Consider the following 22,146-nt stretch of genomic DNA (forward strand, 5'->3'; position numbering starts at 1 on the left):
ACACTAGCGACAATCCGTAGAGTAATGAAATTAGAAAGATAGGAAACCACTGCTTATAACATGAGACTTATAAAAAATATGCTTATAAAAAATATTAAGTTTAATGAAATTAAATATCGACATATTACCATTATATTATATTAGAAAATTTTCAAATTTAAATTAAAAGTAAGAAGATTCTAACAAATATTTTATTTCTCATAAGTTAAGTATGAAAACACGTGTTCTACATTATCTACGTATCTTCTACATTATATCTTCTATTATAATCAGTCTTCTACATTACATTCTACATTATCTACTTATGACTACGCAGTTCATGTAGTTGTTACTATATGTCAGCACATACATCTGTTACTAAGCCTTCTATTACGTTAATGTGCTGTATACTCCTTTGTGGTCATATGATCAGTTCGTGAATTGGTATCGAATTTAAGGGAGTGTCTTAATTTTATGGCAATATCTTTCAGAATAAAAATGTTCAAATTATTTTTGTGTTTTGTAGCTGCATTAGTTGCAGGTACGAATTTTATATAACGTTCCAAATGATATTTAAGCTTTAGTTTATATTCAATTAATTAACAAGGTTCAGGCATTACAATTGCTGTCTTCTTGTTACAGTTAAAGCAAGTGGAGATTTTGTAGTTTTACACAGTCCAAATAGTGTTATGTTCAATGGGAATGAAGAAGTGGAACAAAGCTTGCTTAAAGAAGTATTAGCGGCTGCTCTAGGGTTCACTGTCAAACTGGTGCATCTTTAAGTTATCTTTTATACACCTTCATTTAATATTATTTTCTAAATCTTAATCAAAAAAGTATAGAGAAAGTTAGAAAATTAGATGTAGAATTCTACTATTAAAGATTGTGAAGCATAGAGCTTGTAATAATTAAAATTTTAATTGAATGTTATAATTTTTGTTATTATAGAGAGGAATATGGAGCGGTATTTCTATCACTGATCCATTTAGACTTCCAGAAGCTGTTGTTGCAGTAGCGATAGAAGGAGTAGATTCTTTGGACATACCAAAAGGAAAAAGATTTCCTTTAAATGTGAATGAAGTTGAAGAAACAACATGGCAGGCTCTTAGAGAACGTCTTGAAGAGAGAGACAACGATAATACCTTAGTGAGGATATCTTTAGGTGATGGTTTGGATGCTGTAAGTATTAGCTTTGACAAAATAATAAATCTTTTTAATAAAATTTTATTATAAATAAAGTTTGTGGACGAATATTTTGATTGAAGTTAAAATAATTTTTATTCAATACAAATTCAGCTAGGACAATCTGCTCTTGGAGAATTAAAACCTACCCCCATCGATGAAACATCTTTAAGAGCTTTAAGCCTAGGGAAAGAAGAGGACAAAAAGTTCCTTGAAGAAGTAGAATTACTCCATGCTATTGCTAACAAAGCACCTTCAGCGATCAAACCAGATTCAAAGCCTGATATTTATTGGCTTGTCGTATCTTCTTTGCGCCCGATTTTAGATACTTATGGAAGTAATTCAACTGCATCTAGGGAAGCCCTGTCATTGTTGAATAATGCTTTGAATGTCATTCATGATGCATTTATTCAAGCTTATGATGGTCAGGTAAGAATCCTTTATAACATTTCTAAAAACTGTTGATATGTAGATACATTATTTTTATTATATTGTGTAATATACTAGAATCTAATAAAAATTTTAATATTTTTTATTCAGGTATTGATTGTGGCATTCACAAATGATGCAACTAAGGTACATCATATCCGTTCAGTAACTTTAGACAGGCAAAAACGGGATGCTCCAGATACGGTTTGTATTTAAAGTTATATACGTTTATAAAATAAACTCGTAATTATAAATAACAAAGATACGAGTTAAATACACCGTATGAAATTTGGTCAAATTGATTTCTTCAAATTTTGCATATTTCAAGATATCAATTTTCTTTATTAATTCTTCCTATTATAAAGCAACTTTTTTCAAATCAGGGATCGTAGAAAAATTAATATTGAAAATTAGTGGCTTATATATGACTTTATAAATTCGCAAAATTTGAAAAAGGATCAATTAAAAATCATTTTACATGTTTATTAAATCAGTAACTAACCGATATTTCATAGAAAAATGAGAAGAAACTATATATTTCAGTAAGTGTGTGCATTTATCCAAATATGTTTTTCATAAAATATTACAGTTAATAGACCATGCGTAATTTCATGTATAATATTCAGCAATGTTGATGCTACAAATGTATTGTGCGCAAATAAATAAAACATAGAATAAATTTATTTGATATTAAATACTACTTCTCTCTATGGAACTTAAGATTTGTAAGCAATTAGCAAAAGTGAATAATAAATTACTTCATTTATCTAGCACTTTCGAAAATCTGGGAAGTCGATATTATGATTTTAAGTTAAGTAAAAACAACATTTGTATAAAATATAAAACAAGATCGTTAGAATGAATATTATCTTTTTTCCAGACATGACCGAATTTACGAAAATATATTTTAAATCTTCTATTTATTTTTGCATGAAAAATAAGTTTATATGCATTTGTACTATCAATACTGCCATATCCTGTAACCATTTATTTAATGAAACAACTGTTTGCATTTATAATGTATGTTAATATCATCTAATATAAACTAAACAAGAATTTTATGAAAGGATTTGAACAACACCTTATATATAGCTTTTGTAATACATTTGATATATTATATTCTAGCTTTTGAAGAAGCTGTTGATAAAGATGGCAAATTGGATCTACATTTCTCTAACATACTGTACTTATCTGACTTATTTGTTGGATTGGATATAATGAAAATTTGTTGATAAAATAATATTAGGTTCACAATATTAGGATATGACTATTTGTAACACATCCGAAACTAGCTGTGCTCCATGTTGAAACCGAATTTTGTGATGAAAAGATTTCAAACTGTCACTGATAAATGTTTTTGATTTACGTAAATAATGATTTCACATTCGCATTACAAGTACAATAAAAGTTATGTCAGAATATCCAATGATCGTGTCTAACACCTATATATTTTATAGGCTAATAGAACTAAAAATCTAGAATCTGCTTCGGAAGCTAAACGGATGAATAATAGTACAATATTTAATAACAACAACAATAATGATAACTATAATAATAATAATAATAATAATGTAATAAAGGTACGTTCGTATTGTTGCATGAACAGATATTCTATTGAAACTCAACAAGTGTATAAAAGTAGAGATAGCTTTTTGCATGATTTTCAAACATGCTAATGAACTATTATACAGACGATATTTATAATTCAAAACATTTCCTTGGTATGTTAAATTACCAAGAAATATTCAACATTTGATTTTCTACAGAATATACAAAAACAAATTTCAAATTAATATATTAATACATTTTCTTTTAACAAACAGAGCACAATATTCATTGAATTACTGATTTTATTAAACTTTTACATATTTATAGGTACTATATAATATTATATATATCGGAACAGCGGGATTACAAATTTCAATCAGAATTTTCCCAATTTTTCATCACAACCACTGATGATTGTTGTTAGCAGTAATAACATCTTTTGATGTTATGAAATGAAAAGCAATGTAGTCAAGCCTTACGCTGACTGTTGCTAGTAGTTGACATTCCTGCACATTCAGTGCTATTAGTTGCTCAATGCCCTTATTAATGACTTCAATCAATGGTGTGAACAAGCGGTCGACGATCACCAATTGCGATCACTAATATTCGCGACGAACTTTTAAATTTATGTGAAATATTTAAGTTTCCTAGGAAACAAAACGGATTCACAAAGGAATTGGCAAAACTATCAAAATGGAAAATAATGGCGACAAATTTATGTTGGTTATCTAGCACGGCATCAGGCGAAATAGGAAAGAACACTTAAGGTTCAATAAACTATAAATTCTGGTTCTGGTTTTGTTAGTTTAATTGGAAGGCATAGGAAATTGTTTTGCGTGTGTATTCGTGTATTCTTATATTTGTTGATTCTTCTTTTTATTATCTACATATTTGATCATATAATAGGATAGCATAATCTCTCTTTTGTTGCTAGATTATAAAAATCTACAATATTAGGATTGCTCTGACAATTAGCGTAGGGTTTATTTAGTCATCTTACTACGTAAAATAAAATATATGATTTAATTTGAAACGAAAATTAGAAACGAATTATTTTTAATAAATAGTACATTTTGTGAAAAGGCATAATAGATGCCTGGATATTAACTTTCACAGTAGTCGTCATAAGTTCAAACACGATATAAGGAGCCTAATAAAATGTTCACTCTACACAATGTTCACAATATTATCGAACATATACAGAATCCAAAATCGACAACTACTGTGACTACCAATAAATTAGGTTTGGATTAGTTGAGTTGTGCAACAATGTGTTGCTTACATAAACACATGTACTTATAGCAAGATGATCAACGAGATGAAAAGAAAAAGATAGAAGACGAAGAGGATTCGAATACAAATAATAATAACACTAGCACAAACTACAGTGATATGAATAATTCTACTGCGAATAGCGATACTCGTGATGATAGTGGAATCAGTGAGAATCAGGATATGACTAATATGGATATATATTCCAACACACAAAATATAGGACAGGTATCACGAAACCCCTTAACATGCATTCTAAAGTTTTAATTTGCATATTATTTGACAATTTATAATTTATACGCATTTTATCAAACGAAAATTAGGGATACGCTTATTGGAGGAATGTTCGATATGTATCCCCATTTATTTTAGCGATACACTTCAATGTAAAAGAATATTCTTTAGCTTTTATATTTTGTTAGCATACAGATCTAATATTTTACTCCATAGTCGTTTCGTTACGAGACATGTATACAATTTTATGTATGCCTTTGTTAAATTGTGTATGATTTCGATAAATATCCATATGATTCGGGGTGTCTTATTTGAATGAAATAAATCGAGATACTTATAACATGATAAATAAAATTGAAAATTATGAGCAGCTTAAAAATTCGAGTAGAACCTTAGGGCATGTTTTTGACAATGAGTGCCTGAAAGCCGTGCGAGTGCGGATACGGGTACAAAATACGTTGTCACCCGTGGAAAATGCTTTCAAACAAGAGTTCATATTATTCTATATTATTGGACAGTACATTAAAGTATTCCATTGATCAAGAATATTACTTACATTGACACCACATACTTCTTTTACTTCTATGATTTTAAGGTTTATTACTCAACAATCACGCATAACACATCTCATTCTTAATCGCAATATTTAAGGATCTTTTTTTTTTTTTATTTCAATTTTTATTACAGTAAAAGGTACGTGTGCGTATCTCGGAGGGCTGCGATCTTTTCATATAACGTGAATGAACAATTTTGGAAGCTATAAAATGATAAATATAATAAAATGAAATACATTAATATGTAGTTCGTTACGTTTACTTGTTTTATGTATTTAAACCTACAACAAGTCTAATGTAAGCTACTACGTTAACTACTAATAACTTTACTTTAGTTTTATTTGAAATAAAGCACGTCTTCATTGAATCATTATCATTCAATATGCTACACGTATTTCATACCTAATATACTGACTGAAATATTTTATTCTTAAATTACACGACATTACTAAAAGAGAAACGTAAAACATTTCACATAATCATCGCATAATGAATGTAGATATAATCGTTAAAGTAAAGGATGTACGTGGTTTCAGTTTGCAAGATATTATTCACACGCTTATAAAAATTTATCGAAAGCTTTAGAGTCGCACCGCTTCTTATTAAATGCTTGTTGCCGATAGTTCAGTTTCTTTGGATGTATATGTAATCACATACTCGTGTTTCACGTACAATGCTTCTATCCATTGTTATCAATTTCATCGCTTCATTTTTTTAAGTGGCATATATTAGAATTATATTAGAATTTCGCAGATATTTGAATATTTGAATGTTGATCGTTCAGATTTAAGAAATATTAGAATTTCTTTCTCGTTGTTTCATAAAATGAATACTTCGCGAGTATTTGTCGAGTTAAGTGAATCACCAGGTAGATCATAATAATATTTCTTAATTATCTTGTAATTGTAATGTTGTTTAATTGTATTATTACTCGGTAAGATGCATGCTGATCTTATAGTAGAAAAACATAATACGAATAATATCTTAATACGTTTTGTACCAAATAATTTAATCACATCTTCAAGCTAAAATTTTGCTTTTATCGATCAACGTGGTCCACCAATGATCCACGATGTACGAAACGTATTAAATAAACAAAAATATATCTTTTACAAAGTATAATAGACACAAAACACAAAATTTTTGTGAAATTTATGTTTACACCAGCTACATTTTATATAATACTAAGAACACTTGTTAACTGCTAATATTACACGATTTAGAACACATTTAATAAATGCATTAATTTTCTTGCAGCTATACTGCTGCAATAATGTGTAATATGTAATATTTTACACATGAAGATTTTTGTTCCAGGACGTAACGATTCGCTCGCGCTCGAAAGACTACACGGAAAATTATCCCATTATCTTTAATATCCTCTTATGGTTTGGAGTTGTTTTTGTCTTTTCACTGTTTGCTATTTGCAGTACGTAATCATTTTTCGTTTATTATCATTATTATTTTATCAAATAATATATACAAGTATTGTTTTAACTTTGATTTATTACGAAAACAGTTGCCATTTCGCAAATGGATCCAGGCCGAGATTCTATAATATACAGGATGACTTCTAATCGTATGAAGAAGGATAATTAAATGTAAATACAAGCTAAATATATAATAATGAAAAGAATGTTCTGCATATAATCTGTACTTAATTTATTGATGATTCGTACGATATGCATCCAAAATTTCACTTCGAATCGATGTGGTATCATTTTGTATCCTAAAGATGTAACGAATCACTATGATATACTCATATGTAAAATGTGTATTTGTAAACGGTCAATCATTAATATTAATCGTTCAACTTAGTGTAAACAATGTCTGGTATTCTTTGTTGCATATTACATTTAACCAATAAACGATTACGAAATCACACCCGTAGAATGATAATAAAAATGTTCGAAGTAGATGAAATTTGTCATAAACGAGTACAAATAATAGCAGAACATGTATGCAAATGTGTAGTTATATAAAATAATGTTACGAAAGTTAAGTTGAGCTTTTTGTTACCTAAAGTAATGAATAATTATAAAACAGATCATACCATATTATATTATGATCTTAGAGATTTAACAAATTTTGAAGTTTGAACTGTTTTTAAATATTATGAAAATTTGTATCGAAAGAATCAATGAGTTAATCTGTAAATTTTTATCTGACAAATATTAAATCGAATTATGCGGTACTGATTGGTAATCTTGATTTTCATAAATCGGTCTTATCTCTCGAAGCGATATCCTTTTCATACATATACAAATTTCGACTAAGAAACCGCACATATTTATTGCACAAGAAACAGTTACCAAATATATTATGTCTTTAGTATACTTTATCTTATAGGTTTACTTTGTGATTGAAATTAGTTTGTACGATCTCGCATTTGTATCAATTTTCACTTAGAAAATTTTGTTAGTTCAATAACAGTATTTTCATGAAAATGAAAACCATGAAAACTATAATAAGCCCGTGTCAGTATATATATAAATCATTCCATAGGAATATTGTATTAATATAATATATAAATAATGATGTATTATAAATTAATATATATAACAGACAAACAAAAGATTTTTTTTACAGCTTCTTTCTTTGATTAATTAAGAGTTTATTGTGTATTGTATATTAAAGAAAATCCCCTTTTTCCTGCTCCATTTTTCCTACGGTAGTAATATACTTTGCAAGTCAGTATTCATAACTCGTAACATTTGTGTATTTTATGCCAGATGACAACTGCTATTGCAACAAGTGGAGATTTTCAGTATGTATATATTAATCGTGAAACAACGTCGCTAATTACTGTTTTAAATCGTTCCACGGTGATTCACAATCTTCTCGATCATAATTGCATCTAGTCACTACGCGATACTAACATAAGTACATAATCTGATCTTTTTGTTTCCTCCGAAATCAATTAATTGTAAAAATCATTCCATGACAAATCGATCGCTTTAATACTCGATGCCTGAGACTTTCTTTAAGGCGGAGCATGTTGTAGCTTATATCATATGATTAAAGTTATCAGTTCTTGCTGACTTTTACGAAAGCCACCAGCATAAAAGAATTTTTATATCCGTAATTATTACACGTAAAAACATTCCTTTCTTTTTAATTACAATTACAAAAGATTATTCTTTTCGTTTGACTCATTTTACGAAGCTAAGAAAAATACTTTTACTTTGCAATTTTGATCCTTGATTCACCTCTGAACGCTCTGTTAAAAAATTTGAAAAAAATATTTTCGTATTCCGTGGACTTTTTTTTCCTTACGAATTACGCTATCTTGCTTTTTAATCATACTTCGAAATTGTAGTCATAACAGACAGAGATACCGTATAACGATTCAAGTAAGCGCAAACACTCGCCTACGATAAACTCGGAAAAATCGAATGTCCTTTAACGAATAGTTTAAAAAAAAACAAGATCCAAGCTACGCTCACAATCGGACGAATATTTTCAGCCTTTCTTTTTTTCCGTTCTATCCTTTTCACCTTTGATATATGTTCTATATAGTATTAGTCTATTCCATCAATCTACTCAAACCTTCAAAGAAATGTTTGTCGACACAACACTGACATTATCGATATTCTTATACAAAGTCTCGTAACTTTGAAAGTTTCGAATATCTAAACTGAATAGTAATCGAGTAATTCGAACATTAAAATAGTTCGACTATTTTAGCAAGCTCGAGAGAATTCAACCTAGTCGAACGATTTCGACAATTTAAACGTCCGAATAATATAATAGCTCGAAATTAGATTGTTAAAACAATAAATTTTATTACAAGACGCAAGAACAGAGGTTACCTTGTGCCTCTCCACTGTACGTTCTTGAAGGTTTAGCCCCCACCTTCGCGATCCCCACTCGAATATACCTTTAGTTTCCCACCAAACTATACACCTGTCGTTACAGGTAAGAAGGAGCAGTGGTTTCTGTCACTTACGTTGAATCCGGCTTAATGGATGTAGGGTAGTGTTGATTTGCAAAGTTTCCGTCACACATGCGTCAAGTTTTGTTATTCGAAAATTACAATAGTTGTTTACCACGTGGTTCGTGATCATTCAGGCATCTTTCGATAAGTGAACTTCGAGCTGCTTTTGTGAAAATACTTATCATTTGAATGAACAGCAGAGAGAAAAAGGATTCACGTTCCTTTATTTTCTCGTCCTTCGTAGTTGTTTTTGTTGACTCTTCCTTTCGTTGGTAATACGAAAACAATTCTGAGAACCGGCAATCTCTATGATAACTGTTACGGCCAGTGACGAGGAATATGGTGATTTTAAATGCAAATTTCCAAAGATACGGTGCAAGGTATTGTGTTTACAGCTGTTAATATGATTGAAAGGAATAGGAACAATTTAATAATCTTTTAACAATATCGTGTGTTTCTCGAAGAATCGAATGAAGTATTTTATTCTATATTTCGATATGTTATGCGTAGAGACAAGCACGAATGAAAGAAAAATAACGAGAACGATGTAAAAATCATTTACAATTATTTTTACGAGCCACATTTTCAAGAGCGAGATAAAATTATTTCCACCAAATTAAATCCCGTTAATAGTATTATGTCGTATCTTCGAACTACTGTATTCTAATGTTGAAGAGCACTATCTACTAAAAGAACTAATGTTTCAAGAGCACTATCAGTACATTTTTATAAAATAAAATTGTTTGCACAGCAGGAAATCAAGCTGCCATTATTAATTTTAATTAAAACCGAGCTCTAAATTGAAAACTATCAATAATGTGCTATATCACATCTTTCAACTATTGAACTCTAATGTATTCGAAAAATATGTTAGCAACAAGGAAAACTATAAATGGAATTCATTGATATCAACGTTGCAAGGATCAAAGATAAACTGATGGATCAACGGAAGAATTAAAAGTATAATATCGATCAACAGAATTTTCCACGAACAGTGTGATTCTATACTCTTAAAGAAGAATATCGGATAAAATCAACAAAAGAAATAATCTTTATTATCCAGTTGCATCTTCGTGTTCTTTTGTCGTCGCATATCTTTCGACAGGATATTTTACTCGTAATTGAATACAATCAAACAATCAGGCCGCTATTGTGTAAGAGAAACGTAATTGTTGCTTTACATATAAAACATAGAAGAGATAAAGATGATTTTTGAGGAAAATGTGCGCGCATTTCGAGAAACAACTACAATGTTATCAACGATGCGGTATCTTTGTTGGCCATCTGTATCTTCAAGAAGCCGGAAAATCGGAGTTCGTAACTTTGGCTTTACGTAACACAGTCTGCGACGTCTAGACTCTTTCAAGGTTGTGCTATGGCCCGCAGGAAGCGCTGTGTTAATGTGCCTGGGATTATAGTATCATAACAAGAGTTCAGATTAACAGTAGGTAGCTTTCTTTGTATCAGTCGCAATACATACTCGGGGAAGTGATTTTCGCATAGATTCAAGAATTACCACAAACCGTCAGAACGATACACCAATCTACGTATGTTTAATAAAAATAGCGAGTAATAATGAGACACGAATCTGCGATATTACTTATTCTGGTTGAGCTCTAAAGGTCAAGCAAGAACATTGTAAAACATATGATAGAGTTAGTTAAAAGAAAATTTGTATTCGTTTGGCCGTCGCACATCCTGTGAAAACAAGTATTCAAGTCTACTTCATTTTGTGCACGTTAAACACATTATGCATGTTAAATAAATGAAAGAAGAATTCCTATTCCGCGCGTGTAGGTATGTATGATTTATGCGCGTTCTACGTTTTCACGTGTAAAATAATTGACGCGGCAAATATTCTAGTTACACGTGGAATTTGTAACACGGGAGATTATATTGTAATCTGTTATTTTCATTGAATCACTAGTCGATTAAAATCGGAACATCTCAACCGTTGCAAAAGAGAATAACTCTTATTGAAAACATTTCTAACGTTTTAAACGAAGAAAGTAATTGTTATTAGGGAAGAAGTGATTAAAGGAATTGGAAAAGGATATGTGATAAAGAATCTCGTGGACAATTGTGCGTTATTGACGTCAAAGCTATTATCGCTAGATATCGAAAACAAGAAGTTAGAAGGAACAGTGACGATTAGTTGTTCCCCAAGTGCCAGAATACGGATCTACAATTATTCAACATCTGACAGTACAGCGATGAGCGTGAAAATCGTCGTGAGTGTGACGGAGATTGCAGACATGAGTTCTAAGGATCGTTACGTGATCGAAGGGGTAGGTAAGTCTGTATCCAAAATGATCACCATTATCTTTATTAAATATTCTTCTAATAATATTAATTGCTTAAACAGATTATGTGTTTTATGAGTTTAATATATGAGCATAATTATAAACGCAATATTTCATGCCTACACTCGGATGTAGACTCGGATCAAGTTATGTTACGCTAATTATCATAATTAATTTTAGATGATAATTGAAGAATAGATTCGGCAATTTAATCTTGTAAAAATAGTCTGCACAAGAGATTAAACAAGTAAAATTTCTCTTTTATGTTTAACAACGATATTTCAAAATCTAAAACTAATATGCTTATCGATATTTCTTCTCTGTATTTTTGATACTACGACACAATACATGAACTTTTTAAATTTGTTATCCTTTCTTATGCGTTGTTTTAAAAATATGACGATTATCTTTCGTTAACACGATTCGATCGACATATTAACATTAATTGATATGTTTATTTACATTTTCAGAACATAAATTCTTGTCTGTGAAATATTTTGTGTTCTTTTCTTATTTCGAGGCAATTATTTTCCAATACTTCTGTCACTCCTTTTTTTATATAATTTGTTTGTAATGATTAATGCGAAGTAGTAACGTACTTCAAGTATTTGCATCGAAAATTACATTGTTAACTTACCGCCTTTCGACATTCAAATTTCAACATTCAATTATAGCACAGGAAAATACTGTTTATCTATGTATCTTTGAAGATTTTTATGTCAGACAAAACTAATAAAAGGAACATACTTTATTGTTTAAATACAAACTTTCTAGATCGAATAATATTTTTACCTATTTCTTTCACAAAAATTTCCTCAGTTGAGAAAAATTTCCTCAGTGAAGAATTTCCTCCAATGTTGTTTTATTTGAAAAAAACGTAATAATGAATCATTTGATATCATTAAGCGTACTAGTTTACATAAGAAACTGAAATACTTGGAAGATATTTGTAATATTTCTTATTTTAAACCAGAGTTTCTAGTTAGTCTAATACCGTAGTATCTATACATACGTAAAAACCAGGAATATAGCTATCGGCAGTTTTCAAGTTTAAACTTAATTACTAAATCATATCTGTTTTTCATTCGATTATTCTATGCAAATTATATGGTCTTGTTGTAAAATGGACAAAATTTAGCTTATCTAAATTATTGTTGATAAAGTAGCATGTTATTTCTTTCATAACAAAATACTTTCCATAGTCGCTAAGAACACTTAAATGTCTAAAAGTCTGTCCAAGGTAATAAATTCGTTATTGTTCGCTTTTAGAAAAAATCCAATTATACCTACCTTAGAACATTTAAGTTATAGATGAATTTAATGGCAGTATCAATTATTTAGAAATACTAATGGTCAGGCGATGACTATTATATTATATAAAATACTAGGTTCTCCGGAAAGTTTCTTTCGTTTCATAAGGTGATAATAGATGAACAACAATTTCTGTTTTATATTATTTTATTGAATTAGGTGTGGCCCATTTCATTCTATTTCTATTATGTTCGTGCATAATTCAATGAACTAATATAAAACAAAAAATATTGTGCGTCTATTATTTCCTTACAAAACGAAAGAAACATTTCGGACAACCTAATAAAATCTAAGAAAAACGTACAGTCAGTGTCAGAAATCTTCGTACATTCTCTAAGAAGGTCATTTTCATTTAAATAAAACATACATATATGTGTAACGTCGTATAATAAGATATTTATTTACGCATATAGAATAATAATAAAATAGCTCTTATAGCTCTGCAGTGTAATTTCATTTTAGCATTTTGTTTTGATAAAAATGACCTTTTTATGGAGTGTAGGAATATTTTTACGGGTGCCTGTGTATGAACAAGAAACTGCGGGTTTCGTATAAATCATTTTTTTATAATATATTTACGTCAAGAAATACAGAACCTGCACATGACAGCAACATTTTGCATAATTGATGGTAACCTGGACAATTTTTGAATGTCGTCAATGGCCTTTTATTTGCCTTGCAAGTGTTACAAGCAATGGTAATCGCTGGTTGCGCGTGACTTGCGCGTGATTATGGAGTTATCCCTAAGGCGGTTAAATTCAATGATTAGGGTGATGTACGCAATTGGTACAATCGACAATTTGTTGCAGTGCTTATGGTGTCAAACTTTTGAAATATCGACTTACCACGCTGTAGTCAAAGAGTCGTACAGTTTGAGTGATCTAAGAATGATGAATATACCATCGGTATTATAGAGCTTAACTGGGACTTGCTTATTACAGTGTTTAACCGATCTTGCTGCGTAGAATCAGCGATGAAGTTATGTAACGGTCTTCTAAAAGAATGTGCCCCCAATTCATGCCACTTTCGTGCTCGAAAATTGGGCTGAAAACGCGGATTGCAAAGTAAACGTGCTTGCTTTTAATATAAGAAATCAGTTGTCCTGAACAATTGAATCAATCCATAACGTGTCCGAAAAATGTTTTAATTTAACCATCATTCAACGAAGGTTGGATAACTGCTGTCGAATATTTCATTTTCTAACGATAAAGCAAAGAATCAAAAAGTAAGAAAAATAATAAATTAACAAACCAAATAGAAAACTGAATGTATTGTATATAGGAAATAAAATGCTTCATACAGTTTGATAGAATAATAACACATAAATATAATCTAAAATGTAATAATGGTGAAATATCTACGATGAGCCAAAATTGAGCCAACCTTCGTCACCTGAGTGACGATTCTGTGAATTGTTAATTACAAAAAGAATTATTTGCATATTCAACGGTTCCATTCGATCTGCTTGTACATTTCCCCATTTAGAAATTTTTAATAGGAAAATTTAATTTTGAAAAAATCGTAGACTTTCGTGGCTGTCACTTATTGTTGGCTATCATCTGGCTGTTGTCTACATTTTATGGGGTTGTTTGGTGAAGGTCAAGTATACTATATGGTGATGTGGCGTTCAACGATAATTACAATGTTCACTGTACTGCAATTTAGGTATACTGACGTGTCAGGGTCATTTTTCGAGCAGCAATCGAGGGAAATCGTTTCCCTTGATGCGTACTTGAGTGTTTTGCCGCGTAAAATTACTTGCAAGATTGAAATTTAAGAAGCTTGAAGATAATTCTCTTGAGCCACTGTCCTGCTAATGTAATGAAAAATACTCTAGCAGGAATTATATTAGGCAATTTAAGATTATCCTATGTTCACAAATACTTTGAACAGAAGCATTGAGAAAGTTTCTGATTCAATTCTTTAATAATATTTCTCGAAATATTTTCATTTTGTTTTACGGTTCAAGATCAATTTGAAATCATAGTACCTTATTAAAATCCAATGGTTCCAATTTAATAAGGTATAACGATGATATTGAATCGATCTTCAATTTATTAAAATTCAATGATTCGAATTTAATGAGGTATACTAATACTGAATTGATCTCGAATTGATTTACAATGTTGCGATTAAAAAGAAAAATTACGCAAAAAAAAAGAAAGATAGGCAAAAATCGATATGTATTCACTCAGGTCTTATCAAATACAATGCATTTTCACAGAAACACATTTTGGTAAGATCAATAAATAACAAGTTATTCTAGGTGGCAGTTCTTGTTGATTCACTCTGGGTAAATATCTCATCAATCATGAATTTTTCGAATATTTTAGATGTTCATATACAAAAATTTGAAAGAATTGATTTATGTAAAATGTACGTTTGATGGATGAAGATCAAACTTTTCCTTATCTTCTGATCGTTGTAAATCATCTATATATGGTATGAAAATACTGTTTCGTTAATATAAATAATATTATGTAAATAGCGTTATAAATAATATGATATAAATAAAATTATTTACACAATATCAATATTATTCGTATTATATCGCTTAAATACATAATATGTAAAACTACACACACGTTGTTCAAGCGCAGTAAGTGTTGATCTTCGATGAGAAACGCATTGAACGTAAGTACGTTTCCACGCGGAAGATTTTTTGGTGAGTGAAGGTCCTCGAATGCTACTTTTTCTTTTTATCGAATCGAACGTTATACGTGTGTACCGAGACGTTTCCATTCGGGCCAAACCAGTTCCGGTCGGATATTATACATCGCGTGTTCCACGTAATTGCAAAATACTGCCTGCTTTATAGAATACCAACAATAATTACGAAATTTATTATTTCACAGGAAGGACAAATTTTTTGTAAGCCATTTCATTAAATTTCTTAATTTAATTTCCAAATTTCTACCGGCTTCAGAATTCGGCTAAATCCAAGTGTAAAGCCGATATGCCGATATAATACGACAGAATTAATTAGACAGAATAAAAGAAAGTCATATAGCATAAACTAGAAAATGATATAGCTGCGTAATTGTTGCGTGCCTGATTCTGCAAAGTGTACAATGTATTTTACTTTTGTTTATTAATGCAAACACAATAAGAAATATCATCCTGATACAACGATTTTAATGAAATATTGTAGATTCATAGCGTAGCTGAAAATAATTAACACGTGTATTTTTTATCGACAATTGTCTGCATTTAAAAGATGAGAAGAATGGTCGGAAAATTCAGGCATTCGGGGAAGTGGTGTTCTCTGAAAGCAGCTATGATGGACATTTTACTCGCTTGATTTACGTTATACACTTTAATTTCTTAACAAGGCTAGGAAGTATTATGACTACGTTGGAAAAAGGAAATCCTCGTGGTACAGGAAGTCTGGTTACAGTTCATTGGAGGTTAGTTACTCTTAAGTGTCTCGTTGATCAATTTCTTAAGCTATGAAGGATTAGCAAAGAGATATCGCAAGTTTGCAAGGCAGAAAAGGCGGCCAAACTGTGGCACAACATTAGGTTGAAAATTGAAGGACTGTTTCAGTATATAATATGTAAGTCATGTAAAATAAGAAATTCACGTTGACAACTATTTGAATTTTTATATCAATGACTTGACTGATGCGAGCAAGTATAGAAGCATCAAAGCATATTTTACATCAAGTAAAATACAACTAGGCGTACTCAACTTGTGCAAAATTACAGAATTATTAAATTCTTGACCAAGTATTGTCGACATTCGAACTGTTGTAAACTTCGTGAAAAAAAATCGCATAACAATCTGTCTGGTCTCATTTTAAGGTTTGAAGCTTACTCTGATGTTTTTATATCGTGTGACGAGCGGGAAAGTGAAGGTACTTTTCTTTTTCGAAAATTTGCCATTTTCAAATGATTGTACGGAGTTTGCAAAATTTTCTTCGAGATTCGCTTTAAAATGCCTTTGTAAAGCAGAGTCTCCCCTTTACGACGACCTTAAAAAGCTTGATGTACGATTTCTTTTTCGCCATTTTATCGCACTTTAAATGAAAAGTCGAGCTGCCGGCATTGGAGTAATAATCCAAGGTACACCTCGAGGAGGTTGCATGGTCAGACTTGTTCCTTGTGTGTAGCGTATTTAATGCGTGTGTTAACCGTGTAACGTGTGTATAATGCGTATGCTTAGGCTGCGTTAGCGTGTTTGTTTAATGTGCGTATTGTGTATGTTTAATGCGTGTGTAGTATAAAGAGGATTTCACGTTCGATTCTGTCAAAGACTTCAGGCTCGTCAGGTTCTTGTTAAATGTACTAAATACACACTAAACACACGTGTAGAAGTACAGGAGATACAAATCCAACCGTGCAAATATGTATAAAGTATTCAAAGTAGAGTACCTATTATAATATTTAGTAAATCGGAAAAATGTCGACTTGCATGTAATTTGCATTAAATATCCCTTTACTTTACTTTACTTTATTTTTCTTTAACTATTTTATATATTTTTGCGTATTGCGTACATTGTGTACACGTTTGTACCATTATAAATTTCTGCAAATGTAAACATCCGCAATCTCCTACCGAGGAATTAGTGGGATTATAGGAACCCGAAAGGGTATTTGTAGTTAAGTAAATAACAGTTCGGATTGATCAGGAAAATAAATAGCAATGATGTTTCAAAGTGTGTATGTTTAGTGTGTGTCTAATGCAGGCAAGAATCCTTGTCCTATCCTGTCAGAGTCCTCAGGTTCGTTAGGTTCTTGCTAAACGTACTAAACACGCACACTACACATGAGATACAAGTCGGACCGTGCAACTTACTCGTGGTGTATCTTGGATTATTCTAATCCCGGTGACGCTTTTTTACTTCAAAGTTCAATAAAACCGTTGCAAAGAACGGTATAACAAAAGAAAGAGTATCTTCACCTCTGCGGGCATAGAGAAAAATAAACGCAGTATTCCAAAAGAGGAAGTCTCGCGCTTTAAAATAAGCTTAGGCATATTATTGCGCGGTATTTTTTCAAGAATTTATAACAGTTCGAATATCGACAATTTTCCATGGAAAATCTTTAGTGGCTAATTACATCTATTGCACAGCCTATTACATATAATAGTCGATGCGAGTGCATACAGTCAATGAACAAAAAACATGATCGTTTTAGTCAAGCCTATTTAAGTTTAAGTAACTCGAAGTAAATGACTCGACTAATAAAAATGAACGTAGGTATTTCAAAGGATACTTTAAGTCAAGTAAAATAAGATTATACTCAATGTGTAATTTCAATTTGATTGTGATATATAACCTATTATTATGTTTGATGCGATTTTAAACAATCAATTAAAAACAAAGAGAACTCCATATTAATAGAGTGATGTCAAATCTATTTGAGTACAAATGATTTATAGCGAGTGACTTGATTAATGAATAGATTGCGGATGTTTATACAATTCCATATTTTTACGAGCGTAGCTAAAGAAATGGAAGATAGAAATTTTAACTAGTAAACACTACAAATAAAACTTCATTAGTCACTAAAGATGCAAAAATGTGTGAAGAATCCAAAGTAGAATGTCTATTATAATATTTAATAAATTTTTTACATTACTCTACTTTAACTATTTCATATATTTTTGCATATTGCCTACATTGTGTACGCGCTTGTATCATTGTATATTTCCACAAATGTAAATACTCGCAATTTATTAATAGGAAAATAGAAACCTGATAGAATATTTATAGTTAAGGAAAAAACAGTTCCCGTAGGATAAGAAAATAAAATGCAATGATGTTTCCCGCTCTGAATTATATTCGGAAATCAAACGAGAAATCTTCGTTCACTCTAATTGTAAATAGAAACAGTCAGTAATGATATTTTCCGGGTGATTCATCCTTTGTTTGCAGTTGTAATTTTTCAAATGGTTTCTTCTTATGTAATATTAAGTGGAATATACGCTTTAATCCGTGTGGATGAGCGAATATTAACGGATTCTATAAAACAACGATGTAACATTTCCAATCTATTGACGTTACTAAAAGTTCAATTCATCGTGATAGATGATATTTCGCGAATAGGCAATAACTAATTACGTAGAAGTCGTTACGTTGACATAAATTTCTTGCGTTGATACAACGAACAGTTTTTAATACGTGATAAACCGTGGCAGGACTATTTTGAAGCTATGACAACTGGTTTATTCTCCTTAAACTGCTAGGTCTCATGTACCTACCTTATGTACGTGTAAGTTTGTACGTAATCTTATTAGCTAATCACGTGCACAATTCGTGCACAACGGTCATGAGAGTAATTATGACTGTTGACTTCACATCTTGCATATTTTGTTTCACATGTACCATGAATACGATTTACGTGTCTGTTGAAAAATAAGACTGATGATTCGAAAACGTTGTACGTGCATTGTAGAAGTGATCTTGATTAGTCGATTTTCATAAATTAGCAATATTTTATATGTTCGCGAAAGAAAATGCAGGGAGGAAACTATTCATATTTTTTCAACGTTCAAGCAACTAATAAGCATAGACAATTTTAATATGAATTAAATAACGTTTAGTATGTTCTATAAAATTTGTATAAATTCACGAGAGAAATAAAGATTTCATAAAGGAAAGGGAGATCATTGTGGTTTCTTTGTAATTACAGATTCGTTCCAATAATTAAATTATCTGTCAATCAATGTATTCTCCTTATAGCTTTATTTTTCTATTTTTACGTGACCACGTGTGTCATATATTTGTGTCATATATTCTATAAATATCGAATAGTATCGAAGAGACACTATACTTTGTAAACTTTAGATTTATATTGATAATTGTTTAACATATATAAACCTCGATAAACAAAAAAGATTTATACATGTCTGCGAACCAAAAAAACAAATACATAAAACGCGATATTCGACTTCTTTTTTGACATTTTTCCCACGCTTTGTTGGCTATCTTTTGATTAAAGTACATATTTTAAACGGGAGTATACTGAGAAATGTCAACCGCCAAAGCACGAGGTATTATATTCTCTAACTACCAAGATAAGAATAGCAAATATGATGTGCATAAATTTGATAGATGAATCTTCGATTCAGTACAAACCGAAGTTCGGAGATAAAATTACAATTTTTAATTATTCGTCAATTCTAATGTCGCTGATTCAGAAATTCCATATCAAAATACGGAAGTATTGTTTTCACATTTGCAAAAGAGTTTTCTTTTCGGGATACATTCAACATGCTGTAATTGTTTCATACATATCCACGGAAAAAGAGTTAATAATCTTGTAACTTCGGAAATAAATGAAACCATTCATAATACTATGTCTATTGTAAAAACAATGGTATTTAAATCATCATCCTCTTTGTTTTCCGAGACGCTAATAGACATAGTCATCCAGAAAAATCATTGTATACCTTATAGAAAGAATATCTTTATTTAGGAATATAGTAATAGTTTTGTAACAGTCTTTAGTACCGATATTGTTTGCATTCGATTTGATACTTTTGGTAAAATTACTATTGAATATTTGTATCTTTTTCAAGAGTTGGGTATTTATCTTACCAAATGACATTGGGGGACTTTTCACTGACTCAACAGAGTAATTTACATGTTAATGCGTCTCTATACCAGGCAATATAAATTGAGCAATACAATCCGATAATCTCACAGCTTTAGATACATAGCAGAATGATTAGATACATGTAAAATGTTCGTGTATAATCTACCGAGGATTTCGGCGAGATAAGATAACCGCGGAAAATAATTAGGTTTTATGAAGTATAGTTTTTGATGTATATGAACAATAAAGATTAATTACACAGTCATTAATCTTGTGTAAGACGTTTAAATTACTATTTATTGGTATGCATATTTTATAACTGAAATTGAAAATGTTTAGAAATACCAATTAAATAGACAACCTATCAAAATACAAAGTACTTGTATTAATATCTGTTATATAGCTACCATACTAATTGCTGAGTTAATTGGTAATTATATAGGATTTCGAATATACACCGAAATATAGAAAGAGATAAATATGATGAAAATTCTAAATAAGTAATTTCAAGTATAAGTTAGTTTTATTACTATGATACTTACCAGAAAGAATAAAAGATAGTCATAGGTTTATGAGGTGACTGTAAAGGCTTATTTATACAATTTCAAAATACTTTTAAGACGAAGATCAGATCATTCGGCTTAATTTTAATGTCATCGAGAAGATAACGATTTATATTACCTCCATAAATTTTAAATAAACAGAAATTTAACTCATTGCTACACCTGTATCTTATTGTTTATACGACAAATATTTATTTACATGTTTTTATGTTAATAAGCTCCTATTTCTTTTATTTTCATATATATTTTAATAAAATTCATTTCGAATAGAAGAAAGAATTGTTTAACTGAATTGGATTGTTAAATCTAAAATGATAAATTAGCAATATACGTGTATGATTTTCTCAGAGACCAAACTGGTCAAATCCATGTTTCGTTTCCCCGATTTCATTACCAATGTACGTATATGAATAATGTTCAATTGTGAAAAAATAAATGACTTACTTCCACAAGTTCATTTATCCCAAAGAGGTCGCATAAATCATAATAAACAAGATAAATTTTGAAAAATAATCATTACCTTTTTCTATTTCTTAACCTTGAGGTTGATCAATGTGTGTCTCCTGAGTGGTTCATATATCAGATACATGATACGATGATCTTTCAATTTACAACTTTAATTTCCTATAAAACCGGTCGTGCAGTACAATTAATTTTGGAATTTATGAGAAGTTTACACTTTTGGAAAAAATTCAAACATAACATGGATATATTACGCGAGACTAATTTAATTCTGTCTTACGACACTTTTGTTTATCCTATCCAACTATTTCAAAACTATTGCCTTGCCCAGTCATGTGAGACAAAATGTATATTCATAACATATGTTTGATACATCTTATTATCTTTCCTTGCTGTTTACTCGATACATGATTAATTCATAACATTCCATGTGCATATTATGTACATTGCATAGTATATACATTGCATAGTATGTACATTGCATAGTATGTACATAAGATCTATGATTAAAATCGATATCTGTTCAATCTTTATTTTAAATTAATAACTCAGATAACTTATCAGACTTATTTTATTTTTGTTATCAGTCATTTGAGTTATTCGTTTGGTCACTATACTGACATTAAAACTGGCATCGTTAAATATCCTTTTTATAATAGTATCTATTATTAATCGGGACGAAAGAATTTTGCAAGGAAGAACGAAATTACGAAAATCTATACTTTCCATATTATGCGAACTATTTATTGAATTATTTATCTTTTGTAAGAAACATATCTTCTGTTGTCCTACGCGTTGGAATTTCTAGCCCACTAGCAAAATAATAGTTGC

The 22,146-nt window shown here is 30.4% G+C and overlaps 2 protein-coding genes across 6 annotated transcripts in view; both read left to right on the plus strand.

Annotated features, from left to right (window-relative positions):
• Positions 1 to 355: 355 nt before the first annotated feature.
• LOC117204903 (renin receptor) lies at positions 356 to 7,403 on the plus strand. 3 transcript variants are annotated; one of them, XM_033442800.1, is made up of 8 exons: positions 356 to 520; positions 622 to 749; positions 928 to 1,158; positions 1,276 to 1,590; positions 1,702 to 1,794; positions 3,048 to 3,170; positions 6,516 to 6,627; positions 6,718 to 7,403. In XM_033442800.1, the coding sequence occupies exons 1-8, from the start codon at positions 454 to 456 to the stop codon at positions 6,795 to 6,797; spliced, it is 1,149 nt and encodes a 382-aa protein (XP_033298691.1). In that variant the 5' UTR covers positions 356 to 453; the 3' UTR covers positions 6,798 to 7,403. The 3 variants fall into 3 exon arrangements, with proteins under 3 accessions (XP_033298691.1, XP_033298690.1, XP_033298692.1); XM_033442799.1 differs by lacking the exon at positions 3,048 to 3,170 and adding an exon at positions 4,441 to 4,638; XM_033442801.1 differs by lacking the exon at positions 3,048 to 3,170 and having other exon boundaries at positions 360 to 520.
• A 2,600-nt stretch (positions 7,404 to 10,003) lies between these two features.
• LOC117204904 overlaps positions 10,004 to 22,146 on the plus strand; it is a 67,036-nt gene continuing 54,893 nt past the window's right edge. Inside the window, exon 1 of one of the 3 annotated variants that reach the window (XM_033442802.1) lies at positions 10,004 to 11,427. In XM_033442802.1, coding sequence (XP_033298693.1) covers positions 11,349 to 11,427 — 79 coding nt within the window. In that variant the 5' untranslated portion in view covers positions 10,004 to 11,348. The remainder of the gene's footprint in view (positions 11,428 to 22,146) is intronic. The other 2 variants (XM_033442804.1, XM_033442807.1) reach the window with 2 other exon arrangements.

Source organism: Bombus bifarius, unplaced genomic scaffold (genome assembly GCF_011952205.1).
Source record: "Bombus bifarius isolate JDL3187 unplaced genomic scaffold, Bbif_JDL3187 scf7180000007984, whole genome shotgun sequence".
In the NCBI taxonomy this organism is placed as follows: Eukaryota; Metazoa; Arthropoda; class Insecta; order Hymenoptera; family Apidae; genus Bombus; species Bombus bifarius.

Coding starts and splice junctions, on each gene's coding strand:
- LOC117204903 (XM_033442799.1), top strand. CDS start 454: ATGGCAATATCTTTCAGAATAAAAATGTTCAAATTATTTTTGTGTTTT. Junction 1,795..4,440: donor AACGGGATGCTCCAGATACG/GTTTGTATTTAA, acceptor ATGTACTTATAG/CAAGATGATCAACGAGATGA. Junction 6,628..6,717: donor TTCACTGTTTGCTATTTGCA/GTACGTAATCAT, acceptor TTACGAAAACAG/TTGCCATTTCGCAAATGGAT.